Below are 17943 nucleotides of genomic sequence, written 5' to 3' on the forward strand. Positions count from 1 at the left end.
TATTTTTGTGGTAAGTTTATTTTTTGTAGAAATTTGTTTTTCCTTTTGCAGAGAAATATGTAATTTGGTTCATCTGATATCTTGCTATCAGTGGTATACATGTTATGTTCTCTTGCATTTGAAGTATGCTTCTATAGGCAAGTCCAGTCATCACTTCAAATATTTCTTGTTTTGATGCAGGAGTGTGCAGCTGCATTCGTCTTTTTCAGGACCCGATATGCTGCTATGGTGGCTTCACGTACCATCCAAGTATTAGACCCGATGTTGTGGGTGATAGAGTTTGCTCCAGAGCCACATGATGTTTACTGGGAAAACCTTTGTGTACCTTATAGATTGCTTTGGATACGTAAAACATTGGTGTTTATTGGCTCTATTATCTTCAGCTTGTGGTTTCTGTTGCCTACAACATTAGTTCAAGGTCTCGTCAATATCGCTCAGCTGGAGTCCACGTTTCCATTCCTAAGAGGGATATCACAGAAGTAAGTAAACTTCCTGTAAACTGATATTGATTAAAGAAACAATTGTGATGATACACATTGTTATCAGCATTACAATTTCTTTATCTAGCAAACAAATCCCAAACTTTTAATGAACAAAAAGTGAACTAGATTAAATAACCTCTTCACTAATAAGTACCTTTGTTTCTTCATTCTGAAATTCTATCTTCTTCTTTTCAATCAATTTCTTTTTTCACTTTTACTAAGTTGCACATGACATAAAGAGTCTACCTGATTGCAATTTGTAGATTGTCCACCGATATTAGTGCATTAAACCTCAGTAAGTGACACAAATTGGATAAGTGCTAACCGAGTAAGAGTCCCCACCCTCACTTACATTACAGGATAAGATTCTCGGTCATACAAATAGCATAGTATTAGTGTCTTTTAGGCGGTAAGTGCTAACCGGGTAAGAGTGACCACCACCACTTACCGGGCAAGATTCTCGGTTAGCAAAATGACACGGTAAAATTGTTGGTAAGGGCATCATCTCTGAGTAAGTGGCAATAAGTGTTTAGGTACCTGGTAAAAGGCTGTAATTTTGATGATTCTTTTCTTATTCATTACACACCAGTACTTTTCATCTTTTGGAAAGAAAAAAAGTTTAATTATAATATCACCCATGTCCAAAATCATTTGTGTTATAGCTTACGCTGATGCATCTCATCAAGGTGATAATTGCGTCAAGTTGAGTAAAAAGTTATAGTTTATCAAGTAATGAAGTAAATACATTCGAAGTTTTTCCCAGCGATACAGGACGAGAAGCTATACTTATCAGGAATAAGTTACTCCCCTCCCCCAAAAGAATAATATGAAATAAAGTAAAAGAATCATATTCATTTGCATTCAGATAAGATTGATGTTCCCAAGTTATCTTTCCATGTTCGAAAGATACGTAAAGTGTGATTTTGTTGATTTTTTATTTAATCATGTGTAAAATTGTCCAAGAATTGTCATCAATCCCTTCTAGATTTTAACGAGATAAGTAGATCTCACAGTTTAATTAGAAATTTTCTACTTATGCAGATATTTCTTAGTTGTATTATGCATTGGTTCCAGAAAGGATTTTGCAGTTCTCTTTAGGAAATATGTGATTTTACTACAAGTAGGACTAAATTGCCTTAAAGTTGTTCCACTGGTGGTTTATGCAATGTTGGAGCTTGCAACCAACACTTTGGGCGTCTAATGGTTTTAGATTAGGTCTAAAGAAAATTGGTAAGTACAACTTCTTATGGTGTTTGATAAGGTAATGGACGATGCTGTCACCGTATAGAAAAGAAGTTTAGAAGGATATCATTTGTTATATAGTATTAGTTTTACTGAAAGATGCATAAGTTGTGGGATGTTAGGAGTATTGTATAAGAGCAAGGTGGTTGAAACGATGTAATAAAAATGCGAATATTGAGATGGAAGTGTGGTCATACGTCACAAGGTTCGGATTAGACACTGGTTCAGGGGAACACACCATTTGGTTTTTTTATCCTGCCCAAGTTTGGGATAGAAAAGATAATTTTGTTGTTGTCTTTAGTCATAGCGATGTAATTAAATTTCCAGATTCTTTGACGGAATCCTTTTCACAGTTATGTAACAGAAATGCCTAGTTGCTTCAAGGCTATGCATTTGGTATCTTATGTTTAAAGTGATGGTCGTTCCTTCAAAAGATAATGCTAGTCCGTCAAGGAACCACTTCATTTTACAAACACCTTGTTAATTAAGACAGCACTTAACAATTGCATTGTTGTGTCATCATAACTTAATCCTAAAGCTGCTTCTTCTAACCACAAAAGTTCCATGTTTACGGGGTCCCTTTCTGCATCAATGTGGGAAAAGATGAAAAATTCAGTTAGCATATTCTCCTTTTCTATTGAGCTCTGAAGTGAAAAAATTCGCATTTACATATGTACAGTATTTGTTTTTTAAGGTGTACTAGATCTATAAAAATAATCAATCATACAAAAAGCTTCGGGTATGTAACTAGTAAATACCTAGTAAACTTATTTTTATTGAACATTGCAGGAGTTATGCAAACATTGTTCAGGGGTATCTGCCAAGTTTGGTGCTGACATGTTTTGCTCTAATCGTTCCACCAGTAATGCTAATGTTTGCTACACTTGAAGGAGCAATTTCTCGTAGTTCGAGGAAAAAGAGTGCTTGTAACAAATCTATAATTTTCTTCTTTTGGAATGTTTTCTTCTACAACCTTTTCACGGGTACTTGGTGGGATCGTATAACTAGATTTACTGTTACTGGTCTAAAAGACATGGCTACTTTACTTGGCAATTTGATTCCTGGCCAGGTAAAATTTCTTTCCAATCTCCTTTCTCCCTATAATTACTGCTTCTTCAGTGATCAATTTGCCTTTTGAGTAAAATGATATTTTTCCTGGTTAATTGTCAAGTAAATGAGCATTCAAATTCAACACAGGATATAAGATGTATGACTGTCGTCTATGCATTTATCATTTCCTTTAACTTGCAACATCTGTTTTGTAAAAAAGGCTGTATGACACAAAAGGAAATAGTGTTGGGATAAATACAAGTTTGTTTCTGAACTTCGTTATAGTCAATATCCTTTTGCATATTCTCTATCTGTTTTGGCTTCCTAATGTCTTTGTTTAACGGATCATTATTTGTGATAACAAGTAGATTAGTATAGATTTCTTGATAAGGTCTAGTTGATCTAATTAGTATAGATATCTTCTTTGTCTTTGATTCTTGTTAGGATTGCTAAACTTATACTCCATCTCAAGGAAATTCTAGCCAAACTACTACTATTTCAAGTTCTGGAAACTTTGGAACCTCTCTTATTACCTGTCACCAACCGAGTGGGCAAAATTTTCTTCAATGGCCACAAACTGTGTGGATGTTTATTTGTGGCAAGAGGCGAGGAAGAATCATCATGGATTTTGGTACCCAGAAGGATGATTCCTATTATAGAAAATTGTAGGCAGAAAATCTTCAAATAAGGTCATTGCTTATCAATTCAATGAACACCAATTTTAAGGAGAGCTTTCTCCTTTACGAGATTGCACATGAAATCTGGGTAGGAGTGAAAGAGACGTATTCTAGTTTGGAAAACACCTCAGAATTATTCGCTATTGAGTCAGTTCTTCACGACTTACGACAAGGAGATTTATCGGTAACACAATACTACACTGCACTAGCTCGGTATTGACAACAGACCGGCATGTTTCAGAATAACGGTTGGCAATGGCCGACAATAATATTTTGTATTACAAGATAGTAGAACAGAAGAGGAACCTCATGATCTTATTGGGCTTGAATAAATGCTTAGATGATGTAAGTCGAAGAGTGATTGGATCAAAGCCTTTGCTGAAGTTTGTTGTGAAGAGAGTAAAAGAAGAACCCCTCTCCAAGAATGCTTGATGGCTCCGCTCTCAATTTTCATGGTTCGTGATTTACGTGCCAATAAGATACTCGTTATCATAGAAAATTGAAACCTTGGTGTGATCATTGGTTGAGACCATACCAAGGAAACTTGTTGGAAAATACATGGCAAACCAAGAGACTGGAAGCTGCTCAGATGAAGCAATGGTAAGGATAGTCTTGCAAATTCAGCCAACATAGTATGGATCAACTAAATACACCGAAAGCAAGCCCTTTTACCAAGGAACAACTCAAAGAGCTCAAACAGCTTCTAAACCATTCATTTTCCCAAACTATTGTTTCGATCTCCTCTAGCAATATGCAAAAAGGAGCATGTAAGATTCTATCGGCTTTTCAAGTAAATCAGAGCTCTTAAACTATTGGATTATTGACTCTGGAGGTTCAGATCATATGCCTGCAAACGAGTCATTGTTTTGCAATTACGAGCTTCACTTCACGAACTTAACTGTTCGAATTGTGGATGGATCCTTGTCCAAAGTTGTGGGATAAGGATAGTTCAACTCAATTAGATATAAGTCTAATTTATTCTCATATCCCTAAACTGACTGCAATCTAATTTCTATTGGTAAGTTGACTCTTTTGGAACCAGACCTGCACATGAACAGCACCACAGTCCAAATACGCAAGGTAAAAAAAGACTCAATGTTGGGGCGATTTTCTAAATTTTATTACTCAACTAAAGGAAAACTTTCTGCTTGATTACAAGGAAAAACTACTACTATTTAAAGCTGAAAAAAAACTAAACAGTAACCCACGTACTCCTAGGCTATAGGTAACCCACTACCCATTATTCTCCACCAAACTTGGTCAACTCAAGACCAAGTCAGAATTACCATCTGACACTTCTCCCCTTAATTCTGATTTGTACCTTCAAGCTTCTCGACTCCCAGAAGATGTTTCATCTCTGTAAACTTCACTCGTGGCAATGCTTTGGTCAAGATATCAGCCCTCTGTTCTTCTCCACTTATGTGCTCTACACAAATCAATCTCTTTTCTACACATTCACGGATGAAATGGTAACGGGTGTCGATGTGTTTGCTTCTCCCGTGAAACACTGGATTTTTCATGAGCTCGATTGCAGATTTGTTATCCACATATAACTTGACCCTTTTTACTTCACAGCTGGTCAGATCTTGCAACAGACCTCTCAACCACAATGCTTGACATGCTGCCGATGTTGCAGCCATAAACTCTGATTCACAGGAAGACAACGCCACTGTACGTTGTTTTTGTGAACACCACGTGATTAAATTACCTGAGAAGTAAAATGCCATTCCGGTTGTGCCTTTCCCATCATCTCGGTCCATACCATGGCTGCTGTCGCTATAGCCAACCAGCTTCCCATTTCCTCCTTGTCGATATACCAGACCATCATTAACCGTCCCCTTGATATATCTCAAGATCTGTTTTACCGCTTTGAGATGACTCTCTCTTGGTGTTTCCATGTATCTGCTCACTACTCCAACTGGGTAACCAAGGTCTGGCCTCGTATGTATCAAGTATCGTAGGCTTCCAATGAGTCGTCGATATTCCGTGGCGTTTACTGGCACCCCTTTCTCGTCCTTTGTCAAGCTGATCTTTGGTTCCATAGGACACTTCGAGGGGTTGCAATCAGCCATTCCAGCTGTTTGTAGTATCTTTCTTGCGTACCCAGTTTGACTGATCTTGATGTTGTTTCTATCTTGTTGAACTTCGATCCCAAGGTAGTAGGACAGCTTCCCCAAGTCACTCATATCAAATACCTTCTGCATTTGTTTCTTAAAAACTTCCACCTGCTCCTTACTTGTACCTGTCACAATTAAGTCATCAACATAAACGCCGACTATCAGCATCATCTTTCCCCTTTGAAGCTTGTACACTGCCTGTTCTTGAGGGCACCTTTGAAAACCCAACTYCTTAAGTGTTTTGTCAAGCCGAACGTTCCACGCCCTTGGTGCCTGTCGTAACCCGTAAAGGGCTTTGTTTAACCGATACACCATGTGCTCTTTTCCTGCAATGGCAAACCCAACAGGCTGTGAAACATACACCTCCTCTTGTAAATCGCCGTTTAAGAAGGCTGACTTTACATCGAGGTGGTGGATCTTCCATCCATTCACTGCTGCAAGGGCAAACAACATTCGAATGGTCTCCAAACGTTCCACCTGTGCGAAAACTTCATCGAAATCTACCCCCTTTCGCTGCACGTATCCCTTAGCGACCAACCGGGCTTTGTATTTCGTTACATTACCAGCTGCATCTTTCTTTAATTTGTATACCCATTTCAATCCAATAGGCCTGTGACCATGAGGTAGAGTAGTCAGACTCCATGTATGATTCTTCTCGATCGATTCAAGTTCTTTCTTCATTGCATCTTGCCAATCTCGATCGCACGCTGCTTCTGAGTATGTTGTAGGTTCATCTCCGCAAGCATCAACTCATCTTGCTCGACTTCTACCGGTTGAGCTCTAGCATAAACGTCAGATAACGATCGAAAACCTCGAACAGGTGTATGATCATACGCTGAAGGACTCACATTTTGTCTATCACCAAAAGATGTGATCGATGTACCCCGTGAGTGTGGAGATGAATTCGATGGACCAGCTGTGATACTACCGGTTGCTGTGGAGCTTGACAACGACGTCGTTGGCGTTGGTGGATCATGTGCATCCAATTGAGAAGTAGGAATTCCATCTTCCTCGTCAATCGAAATTTGATCTCCTGTTTCTTCCTCTAACCCATGATCAATTGGTACCTTTATCCATTCTGGTTCCATTGTGGACTCACAGTCTTGAGCCACAACCCAATTCCATTTGACCTTTCTACGAAAACGATATCCCGAGTCACCACCACTTTGTTCTCTCTAGGATTAATCATGCGATAAGCTTTACTCCCTGGTTCGACACCCAGATACACCATTATTGTGCTACGACTGCTGAGTTTCGTGGACTAATTTGCCAGTTTCTTTACGTGTCCGACACACCCGAACACCTTCAGGTGTTGAAGTGTGGGTTTCCTTCCCTTCCAAGCTTCGTACGGAGTCATATCCTTCACCCCCTTAGTTGGAGTTCGATTTAAGATATAAACTGCATGTCGAACTGCCTCTCCCCACAATGTATCTGGTACATTCATTGTTTTCAACAATGATATCGTGGCTTCGAGAATGGTTCGATTGCGACGTTCCACCACACTGTTTTGTTGTGGAGAGTACGGAGTCGTCAGTTGTCTGTTGATCCCTTCTTGTTTACAAAAATCAGCAAACTGTTGAGAGGTGAACTCCCCCCCTCGATCGGTCCGTAAAGCTTTCAACTTTAATGAACTTTCATTCTTAACCTGCGCTTTGAACCTTTTGAAAAATGCGAAGGCTTCATCTTTCGACTTGATAATGAAAACCCACATATATCGGCTGTAGTCATCAACAATCAACATAAAATACCGATTACCTGCCATGGTTGATGGGGAGATTGGACCACATAAATCAACGTGTACCAGTTCAAGAGGCTTACTTGCATGCCACTGTGCTTCTTTTGGAAAAGATTGTCGGGTTTGCTTCGCAACCATACACCCCTCGCAGACTTGTGTGGGATGTTTTATTTTTGGTACTCGTACTAGATCTCTCTGCACCATCGATTCTATGACCTGAAAGTTTATGTGACCCAATCTCGCGTGCCACAACCAAGCTTCATCATCGAGACTTGCCAAAAGACACACGGGCCAAGTTGTATGAAGGACTATTTTGTACAAACGGTTCTTAGACCGTTGTACCTTCATAATTAACCGACCACCGTCATCATGTACTCTCAAGTACTCTTGCAACATTTCAACTTTGTACCCAATTTCGGTCATCTGTCCCAGACTCAATATGTTGCTATGTAATGCTGGAATGAAATACACGTCAGAAATAAGAAGTTGTTCACCGTTTTTGCACTCCAGCAAGATCGACCCTTTCCCTGCAATTTTAACTTTAGAACCGTCACCAAACCGTACTTGTCCAGTTACGTTCTCATCAAGTTCAGCGAAGAAGCTTCGTACACCAGTCATGTGATTACTTGCACCATTGTCTAGGTACCAAGTATTTTTGTCGTTGCCATTCAGTGGTGGAAACACTTTGTCTTCATTCAGCAACACCATGTTGTCTGCCTTCTCGCCATAAACACTCAGAAGCAATGTTGGTTCTTCATCTTGTGTTTGGGTTAAGTTGGCTTTATCTCGTCTCTCCTTTGGGGCCTTACACTCGGATGCAAAATGACCATACTCGTTACAATTGAAACACCTTATGTGACTCTTGTCTTTTCCTCTAAGACGATTGTCATTCGAGTCACGAGTTGCCGTGGGACCGCCATGACCACCTTTGCCACGTATACGTCCTCTGCCTCGACCACCAAATCGACCACCACTGCCATGGTGTGACAAGCCACGTCCTCTACCACCTGTTGAAAAACCTCCCCGTGAAAACCTATGACTGGATTGGCCTTCCGTTCGGGTTAGTAACAAACTTGTTTCCCCACTCGTATTACTGCTACGAAACCTTAGTCGGTCCTCATAGGCTTTAAGCCTACCAATCGCTTCTTCAAATGGCATGGCATCCACATCTGAGTACTGCTCGATCGATGCCACCAACTGCAGATATTTTTCTGGGACTGAGTCGAGTAATTTTCTCATCAATACGCTATCTTCGAGGGTTGCACCAAGGCTACTATACTTTGAGATCATTCCGCTCAATTTTCCTGCGAATTCGTCTATGGACTCCCCGTCTCTCATCCGTAGGGACTCGAAATCGCTTTTGAGAGTGTGTAGTCTCGCCTTCTGTACACGATCAGCACCCAAATACCTCAATTTCAAGGATTCCCAGACCTCCTTTGCTGTCTTCTTCTTTGCTACTTGCAACAGAATATCTTCCGGTACCGCTTGGAAGATGAAGGCTCGAGCCGACTTGTTCTTCTTCTCATCCACGACCACTCCGGCCTGTGGTTCGATGGATTCCCATATCCCCTGGGCATCCATGATGGCTTCCATCTTTATCGCCCAAGTGGTGTAGTTCGTCGATGTCAACATCGGGCACTGAAACGGTACTCCTCCGCTTTCCTTTCCCTGCTGTGTTACGATCGACATGTCTTCTAGTCTGAGATATTTGGGCATGAACCTACGCTCTGATACCAAGTGTTGGAAGAAGACCTGCACATGAACAGCACCACACTCCAAATACACAAGGTAAAAAAAAAGACTCAATGTTGGGGCGATTTTCTAAATTTTATTACTCAACTAAAGGAAAACTTTCTGCGTGATTACAAGGAAAAACTACTACTATTTAAAGCTGAAAAAAACTAAACAGTAACCCACGTACTCCTAGGCTATAGGTAACCCACTACCCATTATTCTCCAACCAACTTGGTCAACTCAAGACCAAGTCAGAATTACCATCTGACAGACTCGGGATAGTAATTGTCTTGCTAACTTTCTTCCAAATGTGTGTTTTTCTAGAATTGTGCTCAAGGAAGAAGATTGGTAGTGCTGAGATGTGTTCGGACTCTGTCCTCAAAATATAACAACCTGAGAGTGCTTTGGTTGCTAGTAAAAGTATATCCAAAAATCAATCATCTCTCAATAACAAGAGTTAATTCATTCATTGGTCTAGTATCAATAAAGATAGTGATGTTATGAGTTGGCACTATCGATTAGGTCATCCGAGTTTCAGGTATCTTGAAAAGTTGTTTCCTTATTAATCACTAATAAACGCTCAAACTCTTTTTTGAGTGAAATCTATCAATTTGCAAAACATACATGCTCCATTTATCCTAGTATACCTCATAGTTCATTCAAACATTTTCCCTAGTTCACCATGATATTTGGGGACCATCAAGAAATAAAAATGTTAATGGAGCGCATTGGTTCGTGTCGTTTGTGGATGATCATACCTGAAGCACACTTGGTGGTTCTTGTGAGAGAAAAATCAGAGGTCGAGAGAATAATCCAATCATTCAACTCAAACATAGTTCAACACTAAGGTTAGAATGTTGAAATACGACAATGCATGAGAACATTTTCATCCACTTTTGTGGAATATATGTCTAGCAAGGAAACATTCAAAGAAGTTCATGTGTTAACCTACCACAACAAAATGGCAAAACAACAAAAATCTTTCATTTGCTAGAAGTTGCTCAATCACTAATATTCTCCACAAATGTTCCAAAATATTTATAGAGAGAACCATGTTTACGTCTACTTACCTTATCAACAAACTACCATCCCGAATCTTAAAATTCAAAACCCTATGTCAAATTCTCGTTGATATATTTCCTCGTGCTCATTTTGTCTTCTAATCTACCCTTCATATAATATCTGAGTGCTTTGCATTCGTCCATGTCTATTCTCAAGATAGAAAAACTTTGATCCAAAATCCACCAAATGTATCTTCATTAGTCACACTCCCAATAAAACGGCTACAAGTATTTTAATCTAATCACAAGGAAGGTATTAGAAACATTGGATGTGACATTCTTTAGTCATCACCAAAACATCCGGGATGTCTTCTGAGTCTGAGTTCATTAATCAGTCACCAAATCTCCTTCCGCTAAAGCGACACGAGCTTCCTTTAAATCAATCACGATCCAAACCTCAGTTAGCAGCTAAAGAGCCTCAAGAGCCTGAGAGTAGGACACATCCTATGACAATACAAGATTTTGAATCAAGCCTAATGTTCGATGAAACTAGCATATCGGAGGAGAGACAAATTCAAATCAAGGGAAGGTTGTTGATGTTGTGATTTAATTATATCACTTATATGGATGCTACACAAAGAGAACATCATAAAATCAAAGAATTTTGGGCCGGACAACTAGAGTTGCGGCTTAGGCCACACCCCAAATTGTGCGACTCTGTCCAAATCCCACGTCTTCATTCGTGCCTCTTCCTGCACAACTCGTGGAGTCTCCATGTGACTTCAGTAGCCGAGCGAGATATCCCGTGTCCTTTAATCGACAATAGCATGGGTGCTCAACCCATGACATTACCTACTCTCTTTCTTTGCGTTTTGCTTCATTTTGTCATTTATCCACTTTGCTTACTTCCTCAACACACTACACCTTTTCTACTCTCTCTAGAAACTTTGCTTTTATAGTATATGTGATTTTATGAATGTGTTCTTGAAGATCTTGTTGGTTAGTTGATCTTGGATCTAAGGATCTTGTATAAGCATGTTGTAATCTCCTTGGTGGTAATAAAATTTTGCTCTCTCTCTCTCTCTTCGGTGGATGTACACTATCACACAGATCCTTGTGTCATTTGGTTGTGAACTTGTTTGTAAGCTTAGATCTTGCATATCTTGCTGATATTTACATTGTGGTTAGTATCTCTTCATTTGAGTTGGGTTGTTTGTGCATTTGGATTTCTACTAACTTTGGGACCATAGAATTCACTTATGTATTTGCATATCTGGCATATCCAACCTTACAGTTTGTATCATAGCTTCAGATCTAGATTTAGTGTTTGTGTAGAAAATATACACAAGCTACTTGGCATATATATTTGTCTTGATGGTTGAAGAAGATGGAAACCCATTTGATAATGGAAACTAGCAGTTCAAGAAGAACGAATTCATGGCCTTGGAAAACAATAATACTTGGGTCATTGAGGATATTCACCAGCAAAAGGGTAGTGAGTTGCAAATGGGTGTTCGCTGTGAAACATAAGCCGGATGGGAGTATAGAGCGCTTTAAGGCTCGTCTTGCAGCCAGGGTATTTACTTAGTCATATGGTGTCCATTATCAAGAGACCTTTTCCCCTGTCGCTATACTTAATACTATTTGGATACTTCTTTCTCTTGCTGCAAATTTGGATAGGCAACTTCATCAAATCGACATAAAAAACGCATTATGGAACTTTGAAGGAAGAGGTATACATGGAGATCCCCTCAGGTTTGCAAGTGAACCATGTAGATTCTCTAGTTCTGTAAAAGGAAGAGGATTTGTCTAATGCCAAGTCGATAACACGCTGTTTGTGAAACGTCAACTGAAAACAATCTAGCTATCCTAACGGTGTATATTGGTGCTATCATCTTGACGAGAGATTACGAAGAAGAATTGTTTGGGATAAAGAGGGGGCTTAGCAGAGGATTTTGAAGTAAAAGATTGAAGTCCTCTACTTTATTTTCTCGGTATGGAGGTGGTGAGATCAATGAAACGAATATTTGTCTCCTGGCGCAAATATACTCTAGATCTACATATGGAGACCAGCATGCTAGGGTATAAACCAGCTAGTATTCCTATGGAATCAAAGAAAAAGTGAGGAAGTAAAGAAGATGGAACTCCGACAGATAGAGGCTGATATCAACGCCTTATATGGGGGACTCGTTTATCTCTACCATACTAGACCCGAAATAGGTTTCGCAGTAAGTGTGGTTAGTCATTTCATGAACAACCCTATGAAGGAGCATACGGATGCAATTTATCAGATGCTGAGATACTTAAAATGACTCATGGAAAGGGATTATTGTTCAAGAGATGAATGTCAGGATATAACCTTATACTCGGACGCAAACTGGGGATGAAGTCAAAAAGATAGTCGATCAACAACATGGTATTGTTCCCTTGCATGAGGAATCCTTGTAACTTGGCAAAGCAAGATGCAATTAGTTGCATCTATAAGTAGCACTGAATCCGAGCTAAGAGTGTTAGCTACAACAATATGTGAAGGGATATGGGTTAGTGAGTAATGACTAAACTAGGACTGAAATTTGATAAAGCTGTTAAATTGAAGCGCAACAATGAAGCAACCATTAGCATGGAAAAAGATCTGGTTCATCATAACCGAACCAAGCTTCTGGAGATTGATCGACATTTCATTGCAGTAAAGATTGAGAATTCAGAAGTTAAAAGTACTTTTCACTCCAACACAAGAATAACTAGGCACTAGCTGATATTCTAACTAAACCTCTGCAAGGACAAAATTTGGAGAAAGTATGCAGCAAGTTGGGCATATACAACATGAGTATTAAAAGTTGCCAAAATTTATGGATCATTATTTGTGATAAGAAATATATTAGTTTAGATTTCTTGGCAAGTTGTTTTTAACCAAGTACTTTAGATATCTTCTTTTTCAGTCAGTCTTAGGTACTTTTTAGGATTGCTAAACAATAAAACAAGTTGTATACTCCATATGAGAAGAGAATACACAATCTCCAAAATTCTTCATAATTGTTAAGGAATTAACAAGAAAAGGAAACAAAATATAGGAATAAAATTTCCCCAAGCGTTGTATAAATGTTTGTAAATTGCAGCAAGAGAATATAGCTGTTATTGATTTCAATAATACATAAAGGCTCTCTAAAGATATCCTTTACAATGTCTATAGCTATTTGACATCAAAAGACGATTGCTATGACTAATTTTGCCTATGAATCTGTATGGTCAATCCATAACAAAGAAGAATCTCGTTCACATTTTCAACATAATGAAGTTGACAATTGCTGTGTCTAGTTAACTAACAGATTATAATCTCTTAACAAGATCATTATGTCAAATATTTTTGCAGGCGTCCTTCTTCATGACGTACGTTATGACAACAGGTTGGGCAAGCCTGGCATGGGAGTTGATGCAACCGTATGTCCTTATAGTTAACTGGATCTTTCAATTTGTTTTGATGAGGAAAGAGGGCTTTGGTGACCTGTACACTTTCCCGTACCACACTGAAGTTCCAAGGACCCTTCTATTTGCACTCCTTGGGTTCACATTCAGCACTTTGGCACCCTTGATATTACCTTTCCTGCTTGTCTACTACTTCTTCGCGTATTTTGTATACCGAAATCAGGTTCATTCCATTTCCAAGTTCATATCTATCTCATCATTCTTCTATACAATGTGTTTATTATATTTTTCTATCCATGCAAGTTGTATTTGTTCAATTTTCCTTTTCATGCGTTTATGATTATGGTGACATAATTTGTTACTTTCCTACTTCAACGTAGGAATATAGGATATATTTACCATGTCTTGAAACATTGAGCACACACATTAAGGGTGGAAAGTAACATGTAGAAAAAAATATGAAGAGGTCTGAGTCCCCTCAGGGCTCCTGGAGGTATGCCTGACTGGTGACTTTAGGGCCTCATGGGATTAGTAAAGATGCGTACAATCTAGCTTAGACAACCCAGGGTTATCAAAGAACTCTGTAGCCCTTATGGTGGAACACCCTAGAATTTGAGAGTTCAGATTAAACCTGACTAATACAAAATATAGATTTCAGATTCTTTTTTTATGTTAAGAAGGGTAGAAAAAAATGGTAAATGTATTTTTAGATATGAGTTATCTAAGGACTAAGAAGAGGTATTATGTTATCTGCAGACAAGAGCACAGTGCATGAAGTGGCTTCATGTAGCAAGTTTCTTGTTTTACACTCTATGATCCTACTTGAGTTGAAAAGTAGATTTTGCAAGATTGAAATGGAACATAATAATTATGAAACCTGGATATAGTACACAAAGGTACACCTTGGGACTATAAACTCAAACAAGTAAGACCTAGAGAATATTTGGTAATATTGTTGATGGATCTTTGAGAAAATGTAGAAAAGTATCAAATGGGAACATGGTTTAATTTGCCTCTACCATCTGACCAAGCTTTGTTTTCTGGTTATATCTTATTGTCTGTGTCGCATAATCTCCTTGAACGATCAAGAAGCTGATGTATTTAATGCTTGCAGATCCTGAACGTTTATATTACCAGATACAATACGAATGGACTTTATTGGCCTGTTGCACATAATGCCATGATCTTTTCATTAATAGTTATGCAAGGAGTAGCTGCAATAATTTTTGGAATGAAAGATTTTGGGACTGCATCAACCTTCACATTCGTACTGATCATCTTCACTAGCCTTTTCAACGTGTTTTGCCGCCATAAGTTTTTACCGCTTTTTAAGAACAATGCTGCTCAGGTATAGGCACAAAACTTTCCTCTCTCTCTCTCTCTCTCTTGTTCTTGATATATGATTTTTCTATAGGATCTTATTGAGATGGACCGACATGATGAGCATTCTGGGAAGATTGAAGAGATTCTGCCACGTTTACTGGCATCCTATTATCAGTTCGGACCATATTCTGGTAATCATCCCAGTGATCTACTTTCAGCAGATTACAAAAAATGTGGCGAGAATCCCGTGGTGGTCACAAAACCTAAAGAACACGAGACCAGGTTTGAATCGCTTGCTTATGTTTACTAGTAGTTTATTAGGGACAAGTTCAAATAAGAATCGTAAATTTTTTGAGAACATGAGAACCAACTATTTTATGAGTTATTAAGATGAAAAACTCTATAAAATATCGGTGACTATTATTCATAATAAATACCATGCATTTCATTCATCATGAATAATTGGTTATGAGGTTCTCAAAGTATTTAAAGTTCTCATTTGAAACTGCCCCTAGTTTATTAAAGTGCCATCAAATAACATTGTCTTCAATTCAGTCGAGATCCAGCAACCACAACAATCTCTGGCTCAAAACTCTGATTTTGGAGCCACTGTTTTAGATTTATGGAAGTTGTTCATATATTAATGGGGGATTGGTTTTATCACCATTTCTGGAGATGAGAAAGCAAGAGAAAAAGAAAGATTCTGGGAAAGCCTTGTACAGAAGATGGTGCTCCTGGAACTTTTGAATGTAATCTACAATCCCTAGCTATATAAATGGAACACATACATATAATAGAATAGAATGGAAAGTTTTGCATGTGTAATGGGAATAAAACAGAGAAGTGACTTATCAAGTTGTATATAAATATAGCATATTTGGTTATCACAGATTCATATTCAAGCTCATTGTTACTTGTGTGCTCACATTCTACCAAATTGATTATAAAGGGTCATATTGTGTGGTTGGTTTTTGATTATATTTTATAAACACAACGTTTAAAATTCTCTAAGTTTGAAAAATGTATACTCGATGAGGTGGGATTACATTCCTTCCCTGCTTTAATGGAGACTAAAAGGGTACTCATACAATTTTACAAGATATATCTTAATTTTGATGTCCTTCTTTCTATTGATATAATACGGTTTTATATGGTTTTGAAAAGCGATAATGTTTTTATTTTTAATAAATTATATAAATTTGAAATTATTGTAAAATTTTGGAAAAAAATATATGTTTTGATGTTAGTATCAAATTAATTATTTAAAACTTCTCGTTTTTTGTGTAATTTTTTTAATTAATTTTTTATTATTATAATTTAGTTCAAGTTTAATAACAAACTAATTTATTTTTGGTTTAAATATGTAATTTTTTGTAAAGATAATAATTAAGTACTATGTTAAAACTCAATGATTATCCAAGTTCTATTTTATATTTAAAATAAGATGTTTATCTTGTATTTAATTATAGTTAAAAAATAAAGTTTTAATAAAGTTGTATAGACGTACAATTTACTTATAATATTGAATTCTAAGTAATATGTATCAATAAGCAGTACTTTGTGTATATGAAAAATGAATTTTAAGAGTTTTTTTTTTATCAAATGTTTTATAATATAACTAGAAAAGTACTTACACAATGCAACGAAATATATCTTCATTTTAATGTTTTATTTTATTTTTTGTCTCTATTGATATAATACGATTAATATGGTTTTGAGAAAGATAATGTTTTTACGATTTAGTGAAGTAATTTATTTTTGGCTTAACGATAAAATTTTATARAWATAATGATTYTGTTAGAACTCAATGATTATCTTAATTATATTTTAGATTTTTTGTATTCAAAATGAGATGTTTATCCTGTATTTGATTATGTTTATATGCAGTTATTTATGCGAATTCAAAAATGGAGCTTTAATAAGTTGTATTTACGCATAATTTACTTGTAACCTTAAATTTTAAGTAATATGCATTAATACACATGCATAAAGAATGATTTATAAAAGTTTTTATCAAATGTTTAATATAGTATAAATATATATTACAATCCCAAGGAAGGTAATGTTGCACTTGTCGTGTTTCAGCCCTAGGCCATCAGTCAACTAAATCTGTAAATCATGATTCAAAAAGAGTTGTTTTTGGGGAATGTTATTTGCACCCCAATAGAAGGCAAAATCAGGTCGATTCTTTTACTGAAAAAGTAGAAAGTAATTATCGATTTTGATATGTATGAGAAAGAAATTCATAGTTAAATGTGCACTTAGCAATAGATAAGGGTGTATCTAGTCCAACCTTATTTTTTAAATCATGGATTTCGAGGGCAATTGTTTGGGTGTGAAGTCGTGACACCATTGTACTACACATAATCTTATTAAATAGCAATAACTAACAACAATAAAAGAAGGGATAAGATCATGAGATAAAATCGTTTTGACCTAGTCATCCTTAAATATTTCAAACTTAACCGCCAAGTCAAGACCATTACCTACGGGTGAGGATTACGACCTCTACTTCTCTGAAACTAGCTAGGGGGAGTATCAATGGCCAAGCTCTATGACGGGTGTCGAGTCCGCAAACAATAAGATTTAGGAATTCCTATAACCTCTATTTCACAACCGATTGTGATAACGATGAGTAAATTCGTCTCCACAAGAACTCGGTGTTAACCTTAGAAATGGAGAACTAGCTACTCATCATATCCTTCGATTGGAAATCAAAATAAACATACAAAGATTGCAAATATGGAAATGATGAACCCTAGAAGAAACTCTAATTACATCTCCAAGAATGCTCCTCAATATCGTGCTCCCCAGTCTCGGTTTGTTGCTTCAATTTTCTTCCTTGAAATCGATTGACCCCCCAAAACGATGATTAATGACCGATATTTATACCATCTCCCGAAGAAACCTTCGACACCCAATTAAATAGAACACATAGGGTCATCGGCGCCTATTGGCATAGCTAAAGGCGCCACGAAATGTGATAACCAGATCCTGGTTATCACCCAAGGTAATTAATACATGATTATCTGATTGTATGATTACGTGATAGCATGATAAATTAATACATTTGATCATGTTAGTATGTGAAAATGTGCATAATTTAGATGCATGAATGAGATTATGTGTATAAGTGGATGCACATGTTTGTATGATATA

At 37.4% G+C, this 17943-nt stretch overlaps 1 protein-coding gene across 1 annotated transcript in view; it reads left to right on the plus strand.

The window, feature by feature from the left end:
* Positions 1-15662, plus strand: part of LOC112509738 (CSC1-like protein RXW8) — a 34254-nt gene extending 18592 nt beyond the window's left edge. The window contains exons 8-13 of the mRNA XM_025114853.1: positions 181-479; positions 2514-2793; positions 13409-13684; positions 14576-14809; positions 14876-15066; positions 15340-15662. Coding sequence (XP_024970621.1) covers positions 181-479; positions 2514-2793; positions 13409-13684; positions 14576-14809; positions 14876-15066; positions 15340-15382 — 1323 coding nt within the window. The 3' untranslated portion in view covers positions 15383-15662. The remainder of the gene's footprint in view (positions 1-180; positions 480-2513; positions 2794-13408; positions 13685-14575; positions 14810-14875; positions 15067-15339) is intronic.
* Positions 15663-17943: the final 2281 nt, after the last annotated feature.

This window comes from Cynara cardunculus (assembly GCF_001531365.2).
Source record: "Cynara cardunculus var. scolymus isolate 2C chromosome LG 3, CcrdV1, whole genome shotgun sequence".
Classification (NCBI taxonomy): domain Eukaryota; kingdom Viridiplantae; phylum Streptophyta; class Magnoliopsida; order Asterales; family Asteraceae; genus Cynara; species Cynara cardunculus.